This window comes from Cyprinodon variegatus, unplaced genomic scaffold (assembly GCF_000732505.1).
Source record: "Cyprinodon variegatus isolate N-32 unplaced genomic scaffold, C_variegatus-1.0 Scaffold362, whole genome shotgun sequence".
In the NCBI taxonomy this organism is placed as follows: Eukaryota; Metazoa; Chordata; class Actinopteri; order Cyprinodontiformes; family Cyprinodontidae; genus Cyprinodon; species Cyprinodon variegatus.
Genome location: NW_015150815.1, coordinates 216,942 through 232,760, shown reverse-complemented (window position 1 = coordinate 232,760; position 15,819 = coordinate 216,942). Strand labels below are relative to the sequence as shown.

At 35.2% G+C, this 15,819-nt stretch overlaps 1 protein-coding gene across 1 annotated transcript in view; it reads right to left on the bottom strand.

The window, feature by feature from the left end:
- Positions 1 to 2,883: 2,883 nt before the first annotated feature.
- Positions 2,884 to 15,819, bottom strand: part of LOC107092008 (glutamate receptor ionotropic, NMDA 3A-like) — a 50,734-nt gene continuing 37,798 nt past the window's right edge. The window contains exons 6-9 of the mRNA XM_015386274.1: positions 13,100 to 13,215; positions 9,633 to 9,784; positions 4,311 to 4,472; positions 2,884 to 2,958 (exon numbers count right to left, since the gene is read on the bottom strand). Of these exons, the coding sequence (XP_015241760.1) occupies positions 2,884 to 2,958; positions 4,311 to 4,472; positions 9,633 to 9,784; positions 13,100 to 13,215 (505 nt within the window). The remainder of the gene's footprint in view (positions 2,959 to 4,310; positions 4,473 to 9,632; positions 9,785 to 13,099; positions 13,216 to 15,819) is intronic.

The window sequence follows — 15,819 nt, the reverse complement described above, 5'->3', positions numbered from 1 at the left end:
TCTTTGAGCAAGAGACTTTGCATTTGCTCACCATGAAATAACGTCTCAACCTGTTTTAAAAATAAATTTTCAGTTTTTTTTATTTCATTTTATAATATTTTTTAGTGGCTGCACTATGCAACATTCTAACTAAAAGCCTGTTTTAAAGTCCTAAATTGCACAGCCTGTGAAACCAGCAATCATCCTCCTTTTGGGCATTTAGAAAATAAAAACAAGCTGTATTTACACTAAAGATGATTTTTTACTTGAAATAATAGATTTTATTAAACATTTTCTACTAAAATAAATCCTACTTTTGTGCTCCTTTGTGTGATATATTAGGTCATACAATTTTTTCCCTTCATTATTAATGTCTGCTTGGACAAATAAAGAATTAACCCCCAAACGTCTTCTTGTGTATTACTTTTATTTGTCCTCAGGTTGATATCTTATATTTTTTTTAATATACTCTGAACAGTCTCTGTCTTTTAAGCTGCATTTTTAGTTGTACCCTTTTTACTCAGCCCTTTTTGGTCTAATTTGATCAATAATTTTTACCTGCTGTCCATTTAATCTGTCTGTAGGCTCAGTTTTCTACTTCCAGCTCTGTCTTCCTGACAAGCATAGCATATTGACTGTAAAGAATAAGTGGAAGCACCTGTGATTAAATGTCATTATTTCAATTTGTCGCTGTGCCCAGCTTCATGTGGAAAACAGCTTTAATTGGCCATCTGAGATCCTAAACGTCTGTAGACATTGTTCCAAACTCTCTTAGACAGACGGAGCTCTAATGATTCATTGTTTTTACTTTTTCTTGTTAAAAAAGTCAGAAAGTGTGCTTATAGGTTATAGTCTAATCAAGAGCACTGATCACATTCCATTAAAGTTGAACTTCTTTGTTTTTACTATTCATTTATCTCATGCAGGGTAATATCTCTGCTGTTAAAACAGGATTTATAATAAACATTGTCAGACTTAAATGATAAAAAAAATCTGTTTGCATTCCTGGACAATAAAAATGAGAATATCCAAGCTACAGTGCAGAGTTTGCATCACAGCTCCTGACATAGCTGGAGGTTTCTGAGATGCTGATAATAATATTTCCTGACTCTTAGACAGCATGCAGGCTCGGCGCAGAGAAACTTGATTGAATAAGGTAAGGATGCACAGGTAGGTTATCGGTTCTCATTACTGTAGGCATCCTTCACATGGACTTGTCTCCATAATTATTTTATGTATTAAATCCCCACTTTGTGAACTCCCCTTGAATTTCCCCTGCTTGTCTAGGCAGAGGTGTGAAATATACAGAGATTAAGTTTTAGTACTAAGGGGAATGATTCGAAATGGAATCTTTTTTGCTAAGAAAACAGCTTAATTAGAATGTATTCCTGCGCCTAAAACTGATCCAATGAGTTGAAAATAAGACAATCAGCCTTTACAAACTGCTGTATGCTTCAAAAATCAGGTAAAAAAGTCTGTACTTTGCAAAACTCAGATTTGGGTTTTTTTATCACTTAAAATGAAATAACATAACATACGTTAACACTGTATAGCATGATTTACTTTAGTGCAGTTGTGTCTTCAATGCTTTGTTGTAATACACACACCAGTGACCTTCTGGATGCTGCATATCTGTTCTGTTGACTGTGACAAATTTTATTTTAAAGGGCAGTCCACCAGGCTAGAAATCTAGGCCAATCTGAAGTTCCAACAGTATGTCACCTAAAACAGAAACATCTTTATCATGTGTTTCTATACCTACATATGTATCAAAACATGGATATGTGAAATTAAATGACTTTCATTGAATCGAATAACTACAGTAGCTCTTTGAAAAGGTCAGACAACTTGAAGTAATTAGATAGGACGATATAGAACCGACAATACAGTCTCTCCTTCATGGTTAACAACGTAAATGGAAATAAAAACAGTATTCAAGATGTTAGGAATACAAATGCATTTTAAAACTATTGTAAAAAATGATTAACACTGTGGGAGCAAATGCGATAAAATCACAGGCAGTATATCAAAATAAGGGATGAGGAGATTACTTTAATCAGGGAGTGTGGAAACCCCAAAGGAAAATCTCAATAATGAAAAACAACCATTGATACATGAATAAAATGAACATATTAGTTAAAAAAGAGTCTTTTGACTAACCTCATGCCTGTCTCCCTGTTTTCAACAATGCTATGACGTCAAAATCAGATTAATTTCTCCACTCCCTGAGATAATTGCCTTCCAAGAGATTGACCATTCTTTTTTATTTCCTTATTAAAATTAGGTCCCTTCACTGCCACTTGGATGTTAATTGATGTCACTCATTCTCTTCCTGATAATTTGACCAATAGGGCATTGAAGTTTGGAAAAAATGTCTCTCGGCTGGAACTGCCAGTCTGTAAATTAAGTGTCAATTATATGATTATATGGTCCATATTTTATTCATTATAGTATTTCAGAGATCAGCATGATTTCTAACAAATCACCAGTGGTTTGGCTAACGCTTCCAGAAGAGTATGCGGTTTGACATTTTTAAATGTTGGAAGAAGTAGGGACAAAAATCTGTGCTCAGTGAAAAGCAGTTTTGTCTTTTTTTAAGCGTTGGCTGCAGCTTTGGGTTTAAAAAGAAGACGAAAAAAAAAAATACAAACAAAAAAACATGTTTTTGTTTTCATAAAAGAAAAAACATTTTTTTCTTATTATTTAGTGGGACAGAAATTTTAACCATTCTTAGCCAAAAAGACAAATGATTTTGCAACATCTGTGAAAAGTACTGAGAATCAAACAAATGGTGTATCTGAAATCAACTTGAAATACAAAAGTGAGAAAATGTAAAAATGTTGTCTGAGGAAGTTAATTGTCTGTCATGAAGCTGCATAAAACACAGCCTGCAGGACAAGTGGATTACCTTTTCTCAGGCTTTGGAACAGCTGGTACTTGGTCATCAACGAAAACTGAATTGAGGGCTCTGTGTAATCTCTGGAAAACAATCAACATAATATATGATACATGTTAATAGTTTATTTACAGTCATCTTTAATTCTGTTCAGGATTTATAGCCTTTACAATAAAAAGCTCTTGTGAAACAATCCTTTAATAATTTTTACTCCAACCCTTGACTCTGGGTCAAGATGAAAAAGGGTGTATTATACGCTTGTGAATAGGCTGCAAATTGCAAACAATCGATAAGTGAAACATAGTTATGAAAACAATTATTAGACAACCTCTTATTTCTCCAGTTTTTTGTTCGTTTTAATGTCTGTTACAGGTGGAGGTATATTTTTCTGCAGAAATTGATTTATAGTATTGATATGGGTAAAAATTAATAAAGTTCTTACATTTATATCTTTGGTACTGTACTGCAAAAACAGCAATTTTTTTATGCTTTTTTTCCCTGTTTTATTCTTAAGATAAAAACTAAAGTTAGTATTTGATTGCATAAATATTATAAGCAGAGTTATACTCATAATAGGAATGAAAACAAAAGATTTAAGATGAGAATATTACATTAGATTAATAAATGCCTTTTTACCTGAGAAATGCAAATTTAATGGAAAATATGTTTAATACCTGCTTCGAGGTCGTTTTAAAACTTACATTTACTCTGACAAACAACCTCACTAGAATGTACACTTTAAACTATCTATTGTGACTTTCTACAATCTAATATAAAGTTATATTTCTTTAAATGCACATAAAACCAGGTATAGATCAAAGTCCATTTAAGTTCAGTAAAACAGTAAATGTGAGCAGAAGAAACTAAAACAGACGGCAAAAAACAGCACAATAAATAGAAAGGCTAACAAAAAAAAAAACACAATGGCAAAAATCCTCAAAAAATCTGCAAGAAATAATGATCGGTTTATAAGAGAGATTTTCGATTGAACGATCCTTAAAAAAAGCAATTTAAAAAGAAATCAAAGTTGTTTGTTGAGAAAATACTTTTCTCTGCTATTATGTTTCTTAAAGTTAAATAATTCAAATATAGCAATACATTTTTACATTCAAGTTAAGAAAATCTCCATGCTATTGACTTCTGAAGTAGCAGTTCTGTGAGCAGCAATAGGATGAAACATAACCAAATCTAAACTTGATCTTTTCTAAAATTAAGGCAATTTAATGCTGTGTAAAATTTGTAAAACAAACCTACTTGGAGCGAGGATGGGAGGCTGTCCCTTTTAAATTTTGTAGTCTTCAATTTTTTTTTTTGCAGACAGCAGTTAATCATTAAAATACCTTTTCTAAGCTACCCTGATAATGCCTCTCCTGGTAATTGTAAAAAGGTCTACTATTGTTTCTGTGTATTTTTTTTCAGTTCAGTGACCCAGTACCTGACTAGTGTGCAGCCAGTATTTGGAGCGTGGCTCCTTGACCCTCGGGATCACCAGCTTGTACACAATGTGTTCCGCTATCGTGGTCAGAAGAGATAAGGCCACGCCCACACACAGCATCACAAAGAGACCCGAGAAATGCTTTATACCCATCTGCAGTGTCTGGTAAGAGAGAGAGAGAGAGAAGGAGAGATATCAAAAGGGAAAAGTTAGTAAAATATCGAACTCAGGGGAAAGCTTCAGAGCAGAATGAAGACACATATCAGCTGCAGACTCTGTGTTACAGATGTGCGCCCCCACAGATACTCAGAGAAGCCTACAAACATGTCTGTCATGGCACAGGTTTTATTCACTTATGACAGAAATCAGAAATTTTCCAAAAAATATGAACAGAATTAAAACCTTGAATTTCTTGTTGTATTTCCTAAACTAGGTTCAAACAATTCTGACAACGTGGAAGCACAAAACCCCTACTGCCATCAGTAGACAATGTTGTCATGAAGAGCATACAATGTGAAAACTGTCAAAAAACCAAAAGAACTCAGTGATATTTATACATTTCTTTCGTTTGCCTGCAATATTTTTCCAATTCTCTAAAACCATCTATTACAACATATATGTATATATATATTTATTTTTTTCTATACATTTCTCAATACGTGTAAAGTTATAGATTGATTAGAAATAGCTTTAGAGTTGAATGTTGACATACAAAATGTACAATCTGTGAAAAGATAACTTGGTACGCCAAGATTATTAGGTTGCTGAGAAAGAAGGAGCTTTATAACTTGCAGCTAAAAATATTACAGCAAGAGGCGAAAAGTGTTTTTTACTTCTTTTCACATTATGTTTAACCCTTTCTTTCTAATGGAATCAGGTTTATCTGTCTTAAAAAAGGTCTTTCATTACAATCTATAATAGTACAAAAATCCATGACTTACTCATTTTCATTTAATTTCAATTTGTCTAGATCTTAACACCAAACTAGAGAGACAATACGATCAAATATTTTAATATTTAGCAAGTGACACTCTATGTATTACAAGTTTTAAAAATGGCCACGTGTTGCATTTTCTGCAGCTGTGCCTGCATTCTAACAAGAGAACTATTTTATTGCTGAGCACGAAGCAGCCTGTGATATGGGGCCAGCTGCAGTGATTACATTATAAAGTCCTATTGGAAACCAAAACGTGATGGATTATATTCCTCATTGCAATATGTTACTGTACCTTGGCAAGCTAGGACAAGATTTTGCATAGCGGGAGACCAAGATTCTCTAAAAGTTGAAAAGGAGACACTACTGGCAAATGATTGCAGAGGGAATACAATCTATGCAGAATTTTTTTTTAAAGAAAACCAAAGTAAATCTAGACTAGTTCTACGGGCGAGAGGTGGGGTACACCCTGGACAGATCGCCAGTTTCGCAGGGCAACACTTCTTTTCAGTCTTTATAAGATAAGGTGTTTCAAGGCGGTTTCCAGGTATAAAATGCCAGCTTGTCATTTTCTACACTGGAGTTATTCAGTTTGTCCGATGTTCGTATACCATTTGCACTTTTTCTAATCCACAAAAATGGGAGATCCAGACTACAGGTCAAAACCATTAGGTCTGCATATCTGATCATCAGGGTTGACCTTACCTCCGTTCAAGATTGTATAGATCCAGGGTCAGAAAAAGGCAGCTAACACCTCAGCTGAATCAATTCACACCACACATAGACTGTTTATATTTTATCTTCCATTCAGCCCTACAGAGAGCTATTTAAAATATCAGCTGCCACAGAGAGAGTCTCTTTACCTAGAAAATCTACATAGTCAATCTAATGAACATTTAACAGTCAGAACACCAAGATAGATTTAATTTCTGTTTCCACTTTAAGCATAGACCTGTAATGAAAATGATATGCTTTTGCTAATATAGCTCATGGAATAGATGTTCCAGAGTTAGATGATAGCCCAACAGACTTGCCTCCACAAGCAGACCATTATGACTGTTGCCATAAAGGTCTGCTTGGTACTTTTATATGAAACTTTTAATGAAAATATTTTAGGAGTAAAATCAAATACAACAGACACAGAAAATGATGTGAGAAAGAAAAAGGGGCAACACTGGCATTGAAGGAGAGAAGGAGATAGTTAAGGAGATAGAGAAAAAAGATAGAGAGAGGAAACAGCGCCCGAAAAGACAGAAAATAAAACCACTGTAAACAGCAAAAGAAGACATCACAGAAGATCAACAGTAACTCATAGAAGTCTGGTTCCATCCCTGTATGAGATGAGCGGGAATTAAAACAGAGTACATAACAACAGCAAAACGAAGACAACAGACAACCAAAATAAAAATAAAAAAAGCTTCAAGATCTCCTCGTGTATGGAAGACAAAAAAATCTATGTTGATTAAACAATATTATTTAGGGTGGTATACAATGAAGAAATAAATATTTGACCACCCTGCTATTTTGCACGTTCTCCCACTAAGAAATCATAGAGGGGTCGTAGTTGGGGCCATGGTCTTAGAGATTTTGGGGAACAACCTCCTTCCCTCAGTCGCAGCATTGAAGATGGGTTGGGGCTGAGTCTTCCAACATGACAATGACCCTAAGCACACAGCCAGGATAACCAAGGAGTGGCTCTGTAAAAAGCATATCAAGGTTCTGGCGTGCCCTGGCCAGTCTCCAGACCTAAACTCAATAGAGAACTTTTAGAGGAAGCTCAGACTCAGTGTTTCTCAGCAACAGCCCAGAAACCTGACTGATCAGGGCTCAGGACCGATCCCCATAGGCATCCCAGACAAGTGGGACACAAGGAGGGCAGATATAGGAATGGCAACACCCACCAGAGAAGGGCAGACTAGAGCACCCAGAGCCCACCTCTCGAGGGACCAAACCCAAAAGGAGCCCTGTCCCCTAGTGGGCCATAGTGCCTAGATCCTACAGGGTTGTGAAAGCAAGCACATAGGCTCTGCGGGCGGCCAAGATGGACCCTATGAGAGCCCAGGGGTCAGAGGCCAGGGGGGAACACCACGCATTATTGGGGACCCCACACACAAAGGAGGCTTAGGCCCCTCCAGGTTAATAGCATTGTGCGGTATTTCTGGATGCAGCCATGACTCGGTCAGAATGATGGCCCAGCAGTTACTGATCTTTGATGAGAGTTCCAGTCGGAGATTATCCATTTTGTTTGCCAGCGAACTGACATTGGAGAGCATGATTGCGGGAAGCGGAGGTCTGTGAGGATTTCTCTTTAGCTTCACAGTTAGCCCCCCTCTGCTGCCTCGCTTTCTCCGTCTCACGCATCTCTTCCTTCGCAGTTATGTTCCGCTGTTGTGTTGTTGAGATCCGTCCGTAGCACTCCGCAGCTTTTTAAACGGTCAAAAATGTCAGTATTTAAAACATTTTTTGTCCGTAGCTCCAGCAGGCGTCTGTGATCATAGATGCGGGTTTGGTGTCTAGTTTGTATCGTTTTAAACAGCATATTTTGTAAAGTTGTCAAGAGGAGTTATTCTTTGCCGCTGCTTTGGAGCCCTGCCATGGTAAGCCTAATAAATGAATAATAAAATAAAATAAATAATAAAGCCCCAATATATGGACATATGCAAGCCCTCGACTGGGGCGCACACAGGGGCACAGAGTAGACATATTATAATTTGTTCTGAACAAGCATTTTGTTAAATAAATGATTGTGTTTAGTCAATAAAATTGAGTTTTGTGAGTTTTTAAAAAAAATAGTGCCAAGTACGTTTTTCTTTAAAAAAAAATCATACATCTGTATAGTCATCACGATTTGCAGTTAGAATATAAAGCTTGTAGCCTAAATTAAAAGATTTTCAGCCAAATTATTGTCATCAAGGCAATAAAACACATAGCATTTGTCTCTAAGATCTGTTTTCTTATGACTCATATCATGCTCTTTTGATGGGTTATTGGGTTGAGCAAGAGCTGGATGACTCCTAGAGGGTATGGAAAAAGCACTGGAAGGTAATTCCTCTGATTTTTTGTCTTTTCTAGCATTTCTTCATCTCTACGCTTAATAAAAAAATGTACAGTAAATAAACAAATAGAAATGCTGAACAGGGCTAAACTGAGCCAGACTGCTCAGTAATTCATGCAGGTTATATCTCAGGCATTTCCTGCTGATCTTGTCCTGCTGAGTGTTAAAGGTGTATGAAAGGTAAAACAGATTTTATTCCAAATCTGTCTTTACTCTATATTTTAGATAATTCAACTACAATATTCGATATACCAGTATATCCTCATGTGATCTTTGCAAGGCACCTGAGTGGAAAAAAGTTGTCATATTAAGTGACAGGCAGATAAAAGTGAAAAAAAATATTAGCTTTAACTTAAGGGAGACTGGGTTTTGATGCTGAAAAAGGAAATGCTCCTGGGGCAATTTAAATGTCTGCAAGTGAAGATAGAATCTACAGCACATCTAGGAGGCTACACACGAGAGAATTTCTCACTTTGGTGTTACCAAATCTAGAGCATTCCAATGTAGACTTTCCCATACTAATATTATACACATGATGATCATTTACATTCCGATTGCTTTCAAAATAAGATAATGCTGTCACTTGTAGGCAAAGACCAGAAGTCCCTATTAGGCAGATGGAATATTTAACAGCATAACATAAGCTGACCTTTATCCACTTCAAAGCATGCACAATAATAAAAAAAACATTAAAAGGTTCTCATTTGTGCATTTCTATAGAGCCAGAGCAAGTTTTGGAGATTACAAAATTGTTTCTAGTTAGGAAGAGGGACAGCTCAAAAATGGATTCCTGCAAAAAAAAAATTATAGAAATCTACAGCTTATGCAGCACTGATTGCTTATAGGGACACCATAGTTTAGCAGCTGGGGAGTCAGAGGCCAATGTCTCAATTACAGAAGAGCAATTACTGTAGGGGGGGAGAGTTGTAGAGTGCACTCAGTGCGTTTTCTCACTAAAACCAGGACATTGTTGAGACCTCAAACAATATCCTCTGTGTCAATCTGAACATGAAACCTCTGTATGTATCTATGTTATGTTGTAGTAACATTGCTACCCCCCTAAAAAAATCACTACAAAAATGTATACTTATGTACTACTATTTGTTTATTTGTCATATATATTATAATTAAATTAAAATACGTTAAGGTTTGCAGTTGTATTCTGAGAAGATGTGTAAAAGTTTGAACTGTAAAAATACAACAATAAGCCTCTAAAAATGACAATGTTGTCAACACCTTGATAGTTTTTGTTAGTGTTAAATAGTTCTTTTGTTCTCTATGTGAGATAAAAAGTAACACATCAACTTCTTTCACTCAACACCTTCACACTTACCTCCGTTACAGCAAAGCTGCGTTTCCCACAGGGCACAACCTTGTACCATTTGTCATGCAGCATGTCCATGAAGCCATCGGATTTGTACTGACTAACAAGCTCTGAGAAGTTGGAGGTGAGTGGAGAGTTCTGAGGGAGGCCAATGCCGTAGCCTGCCCACAGCAACACAGACACAAAGGAGACTCATTAGTGGGTACACTTTTTAAAGGTATAAACATGTAGCTCAACATATTTTTCACTGTTTTGAGTAAAAATAAATCTTTTCACATGCCTCAGCAGCCCAGAAAAGTGTGACAAATTCTGCAATAGCCAATTACAAAAGTACCCTGGTTTCCCTGATTGATTTGTATTGTATCCTGAAGGCTTAAGGGTGCATTAAGTAATTAACAACAGTGCTGGAATCCAGGGCTGTGGTGGCCTGTAATGGAAGCAGGTACCATGGGAACATTTCCACAGTGGGAGGAAGCGGTCTGCTAAATGGACCTGAGATTAACTGTGGACGGTGGAGAGTGTAAGCTTTTGAAAGCCAGAAAGATTAATGCAAAGGGTGAATCATTGATATTGTTAAATTTAGGTGTTTTTAAAATAAAAAAATCAGAAAATCTAGAGTGATTCTTATTAAAGTAAAATTCCATCTGGGGACCTCAATATGCAGTTTTTGGTAAAGCTAAGGAAGCTGACTCAGAATACTAAACGGTTTGACAGATATTAAGAAACACATAGCTAATTATTCAAATTAAGTAAATATTATGTTTCTTTTTTGAATAAGAATTACTTTAATTGTTCACAGAGGGAAAAGTCAGAAATGAAAGGGGAATTATTTTTGCTCTGCTCTACTGATTTGCAGAAGAGAAAACAATCAAAACTTTGTCCCAAGCTGAGAAGTGCCCCCTGATGTCTCCACCGTTCCTGACAACATGCATGAAGGCAGATATGACTTAGTAGATAAGAGGTCATCTTCTAATTGGAAACACAAAGGGATCTGCTGCTGGTAAATTTATCTTTGAACAGATGAATTAATGCACAAAAAGAGCTTTTTATAACTTTCATAAAGTTGAAATATATTATTATATGTAGATAGGTTACCGGTAATTAGAGAAAATACTTGTCCGGGTTATGAATACTAATTTCTTCATGACTACAGGGTTACTTTACGCCCATTTTTGTCCAGGTCTGCTTCATTCATTTTTTTCTTCAAATAATTCTATTTTAGCATGGTTGGAAAGTATGTCTGTAAGTATGTTTCATTTGTTTATTTTTGAACGAGTTGTGTTTAGTATTACTTGTTTCAGTTTCAAGTTATTTCTGCAACCATTTTTCTTTTATCAAAGAAGGGGTACAATAATTTTGTGCATGTGATTCAATTCAATTCACAATAAATGTCCCCTTTTATTTCATATCTTAATATATTGAAACTTTCTACAAAATGTTGTTCATATAAAATCTTTCAATATAAATAATTATTTTCCAAGAGACTAATTCAACCATAAGAGGTCTGGTCCCATCTGTGAATCATATAAAGCCCATTTGTAAAAGAAATATATAGGAAGCACGGACCATTTCATCCAGCAGTTAACCTACTTTGTATGCTAGGTAGATTTATTTATTTAGTATTTATATATGTAATTAGTAATATAATTAACAATAATTTACAGCTTGATAGGCATGACATTTTAGGTTTGCTTCCATAAACAATTTTTAAATTGACTAAGAAAGACCAAACCATTGTTTTATCTATCCAATCCCTCCATACCCAATAAGAAAAAAACTCAATAAGATGCCCTCCAGGCACACGTACTGCTCTCTACAGTCTACAGTCCTCCTAAACTGCATTGTAACAAGCAGCATCAACTGGATTATGGATTAACTGTCAAAGCAGGGGTTGCCATTAACAACAGAGCAGACCCATGTAGATCTGAAATGGTACCTAAACAATTTTAACCCATATTTACCCATAAATCTCCATTTTGCATCAACACATTCACTTATTGCATTCAACTATGTGAATGCAATTTACCTGCTTAAAGGGAAAGCAACAATACAAACCATGTTTTAGACAAACTCAAAATAAGCACTCCGTCTTTAGGATGTCTGCTAATTGTTCATGAACCCTGAGATGAGATCCTCTTGTGACAAGAAGACCCTCAGATCTTCTTCCAACAAACACACAAGATCATGCGGGTGTTAACTCTGATGAATTGCATCCACGATTAATCTTAAGGGCCAGTTAGAAAATATTAGAAAATATAGAACCAACAGTTTTAACTCTTTCCCCGCCAAACACTTTCTGTTCGTAGCCCTAAGGGTTGCTACGTGCTGTTTACAAAGTCGGCAAGTATGGCAGCCAGTGAGTAACATAAAGCTCTTTGATCAAGTTTCCTGACTTGAAAAAGCGCTATATATATGTACAGGCCATTTACTATATTACCAGTTATGATATAACATGCAATAAGAAATAAAACAGGCAATGAAGAGATAGTGTGTGTTATTGCAGTTGTTTGCAGATAACCTTAATTTTCTGCAGTCTTCTACATTCTCATTATTTAACTGTCAATAGAAAAAAGCATTCCAGCCACAAAATGTATTTGCTGCTGTATGTACAGATGTGTTGTTTAAAAGCAGATTATAAATGCATGTCACTTATTGGAATTATTATTCCATCCAAGCAGAAATTGAAATTTCCAATGTTTCACACATTAATATTGCTATTAAAACCATTAATAATGCATTGAGTTAATCGAACCACTGATGGTGTGCCATTTAAAATAAAACTGCAATCACGGCAGTACTATTATTTTATTTACCCACCTTTCAAAAAATGATAACTTTTTCTTCCAGCTAGTTTTTCATTTCTTGATGAGGACGTAAATCAGTTTTCAGGTACTTGGGACATTTTTTCTTTTATTAATAATTCATATGTATGGAAAGATTACACTGGCAATTTTCTTTTAGAAAAAAGTGTCATGAAATAAAGAGTTGTTAAGAAAAAGCTCTGCATTTCTGTTACATTCTTTTAAGATGTGACAGGGGAACACCAGCACATTCTCTGCCTGATTCTACAATGGCTGACAACAAAGACAGCAGTATAAAACCTGATGTTTTCTGTAGATATTTTACAGTATCGGAGAGAGACAAAGCAAAGACAGAAGAAGAATGCCAGCTGTCATCAGATATCAGAGAACAATTTAGGGTGTAGCTCCGACGGAGCTGCCAGCAAAGCTGACAGTGCCACGCAACAGTGAAAATAGAGCAGCAGGCGGCACATCAGATCTTTAAAGACACACCTGGTTTGTAATTTCTTTCAAGTTTGCAATTTGTAGTGAAACATTTATTTTAATTGGCCATCGTTTCCAATTTTTAGCCCTGAAATGTGTTTTTTAATTATTTCTCGTAAGATAGAAAGTTACCTGCATATGTGAGTATGTGAGAATCAAATAATGTTTAAGGAGATAACTTTAAGATATTACCTTCTATGGCAAATGGTTTCCCCACTGTTAAGGTTTTACAGTCGGCATCTATGGAAACCTCATAGTCCAGCAGAGCTTTGTCCATGATGAATGCATCCAGTTTCTGAGGGTCAGCCCTGTAATAAGACAGAGAGAGGACTATAGAGGAGTCACCATCATCCCTTACTCTATTGAATAGCATTGCAGTTACATTTTGTACTGATATGCTAAAGGCCATGGATGTTGTTGCAGAGCGAAAGGTGATGCACAGATTTATCTTTGTCCTCAAGGACTTTTCAGAGAAAATATTGCAAGAACTTTTTCTGTTAAGAAAATACATCACAATAGCCACTATAATATTACATTTTATATGATATAATAGAATGAAGCAGGTGATCAACAGATGGATCTGTGTGGCTACTGCCATACTGCAGAGGCTGCACTGGTCTGTTTTGTTAAAAAAAAAAAAAAAAAAACTGAGACAAAAGGAAATGCTCTGGATTTGCTGGTCATTCTGCATTCCTATGCTTTACCTGTGGAAAAAAAACTGGGTCATGACCATAAGAATGAGATATTGGAGTCAAACATCTAAAATAAGCTTCCTATGCAGGGTTGCCTGGTATTCCCTCAGAATCAGAAAAAGGGTAAGGAGCCTGGCCATCCTAGTCTTGGCAAGTCTCGACGAGTACAATTAGCCTATTTTATGCAACGCTGATCAATGCGCATCAGAGGTGAGGTATGCATATCTGAATTGAACCTGCACCAGCTGATGGTTGATTTATTTTAAAGAGGTGCCTATTTTAAAACCTACCTTTTCAATTAAAATAATGTAGGAATTGGGGAAGAAGATGAAACAGAAACTAGCAAATGTGTTATAAGTTATGTGTAGGAATTTTTAAATACTACTTTACAAAAGCATCCTTTTACAAAGTTATAATAGTGTGAGTTTATTTTCTTCCTTTGCCAGTGGATAGTTTTGTTTTTTAATAATGATAAAAATTCACCAAAGATAAATATTTTCTTCCTTAAATGCCTTAAAGAGCAGCAAGCTGAATGCAGAATGAGTACAACAATGCTCTCTTAACTGCACTTATGAGAAAGCATCTGCAGTGCACTCAACGTGTGTCCAGCATTCATCTACCACAGCAAGCTGTAGTAATTAAACATGAGTGTTGACACAATTTGTGCAAGCACTTCTCAGGGTAAAGAGCAAACAGTGGGGCATTATTCTGCAAAGTCTTATCAAAACTAAACATGGAAATTCATAATGCATTCAAGGTGTTTAGACATTGCTGCAGGAAGGTAATCTATCTTTCCTCAAGATGCTGTGATGGTTTTGTCTCTGTGTTTTGTTAAGCATTTAAAACCTTTTGGCAGATTTCCTGAACAAACATTCATCAGCTGGTGATATCTGTAACTCAAGCAACCTTTAGATTGGTAATATCATCTTTAGACAAATAACTTTTACGATAATATCAGATTATTGAAATTGTTCTGCTACCCTGGAACTATTGCTCTGTCTTGTTTTTCATTTGACTTTGTATGGCATGATAGTAAAATAATGTAAACATTTATCAATTAAATTGCTTAGCAATTCTTATGTTCCTTTCAGATGTACACTAGATGCATCACCAGAAATGACTTTAATACAAAAACAATTTAGAATTTTAGCTGTTTAAAAAAAAAAAAAAAAATCTAAATCTGATTTAAGATTAGAAACAGTGTGAAAATGACATTGTGACACTGTTTTGACTAAAACAGGCTTATATTAGCATTGAATACTTCCAGTTAGGGTTGTGAGACGGCATTCAGTATATACTCTAAATCACTAAAATATTTTAAGCATACAAATCACAGAAAAATCACTGCGTGTGCAAGTTCAACCAGTTTATATTGATTCTTTACAAATATGTTATAAAGGATTAAAAGCTAAAGCTTTTAGCAAGGCCTTCAGAAACAGAAATTTACAATGGTAAAAAAAGAGGTTTTCAAACTCTATTGCAGTTTTTATTTTTTTTATCAAGGACAGCATTGGAGATCTTGCTCCATCCCCAACCCACAGGTAGGCAGTTCATTATAGCAAATTGAAATATGTTGCAATTCTAAGCCTCTGCCTTAAAACCAGTTTGCAAGTTACCATACCAACTCACTGACATGATTAAAAAAATATTTCTCCTTTTGCTCAAAACATGCTTATTCTAGATTGAAAAAAGAACTTGTAATAATGTAAATGATTTTTTCTGTCAAATTAAAATAAACTTTTATAAATTTAAATTATGAAGAAGATATCGAAAAAAATATTATCTTTCTGATGTAACCTTTAAAGAAATTTTATGTTTTTTCATTGGTTGTTAGGAGAAAATTAATATACAAATAAGATTTAAAGGCTTGAAAAAAATCTGCCTGTCTGAAATAATTCTATACAATTTGTTTATTTGGTGACATAAGTTAAATAAATGAACCAACCTTTCAAGTAAATCAAATTTACTGAAAGTAATGGTATTGCTTATTTTAGGTACTACTTGGTAAGTTGGTTTTCCAGCCTAAAGGAGCAATGCTTTTGAATTGGTGTTTTAACACGTTAGACAATGGACTCCATTTTGAAGAACTCAATTTTGAAGATGATTAAGTTCTATAATTTTATTCTATATTGTTTTTCAAGATTACAACACATTTGGTTAGCTTATTGTATGATTTGTTTTTGACATTGATTATGAAAAACATATCTTAGAATTGTAATA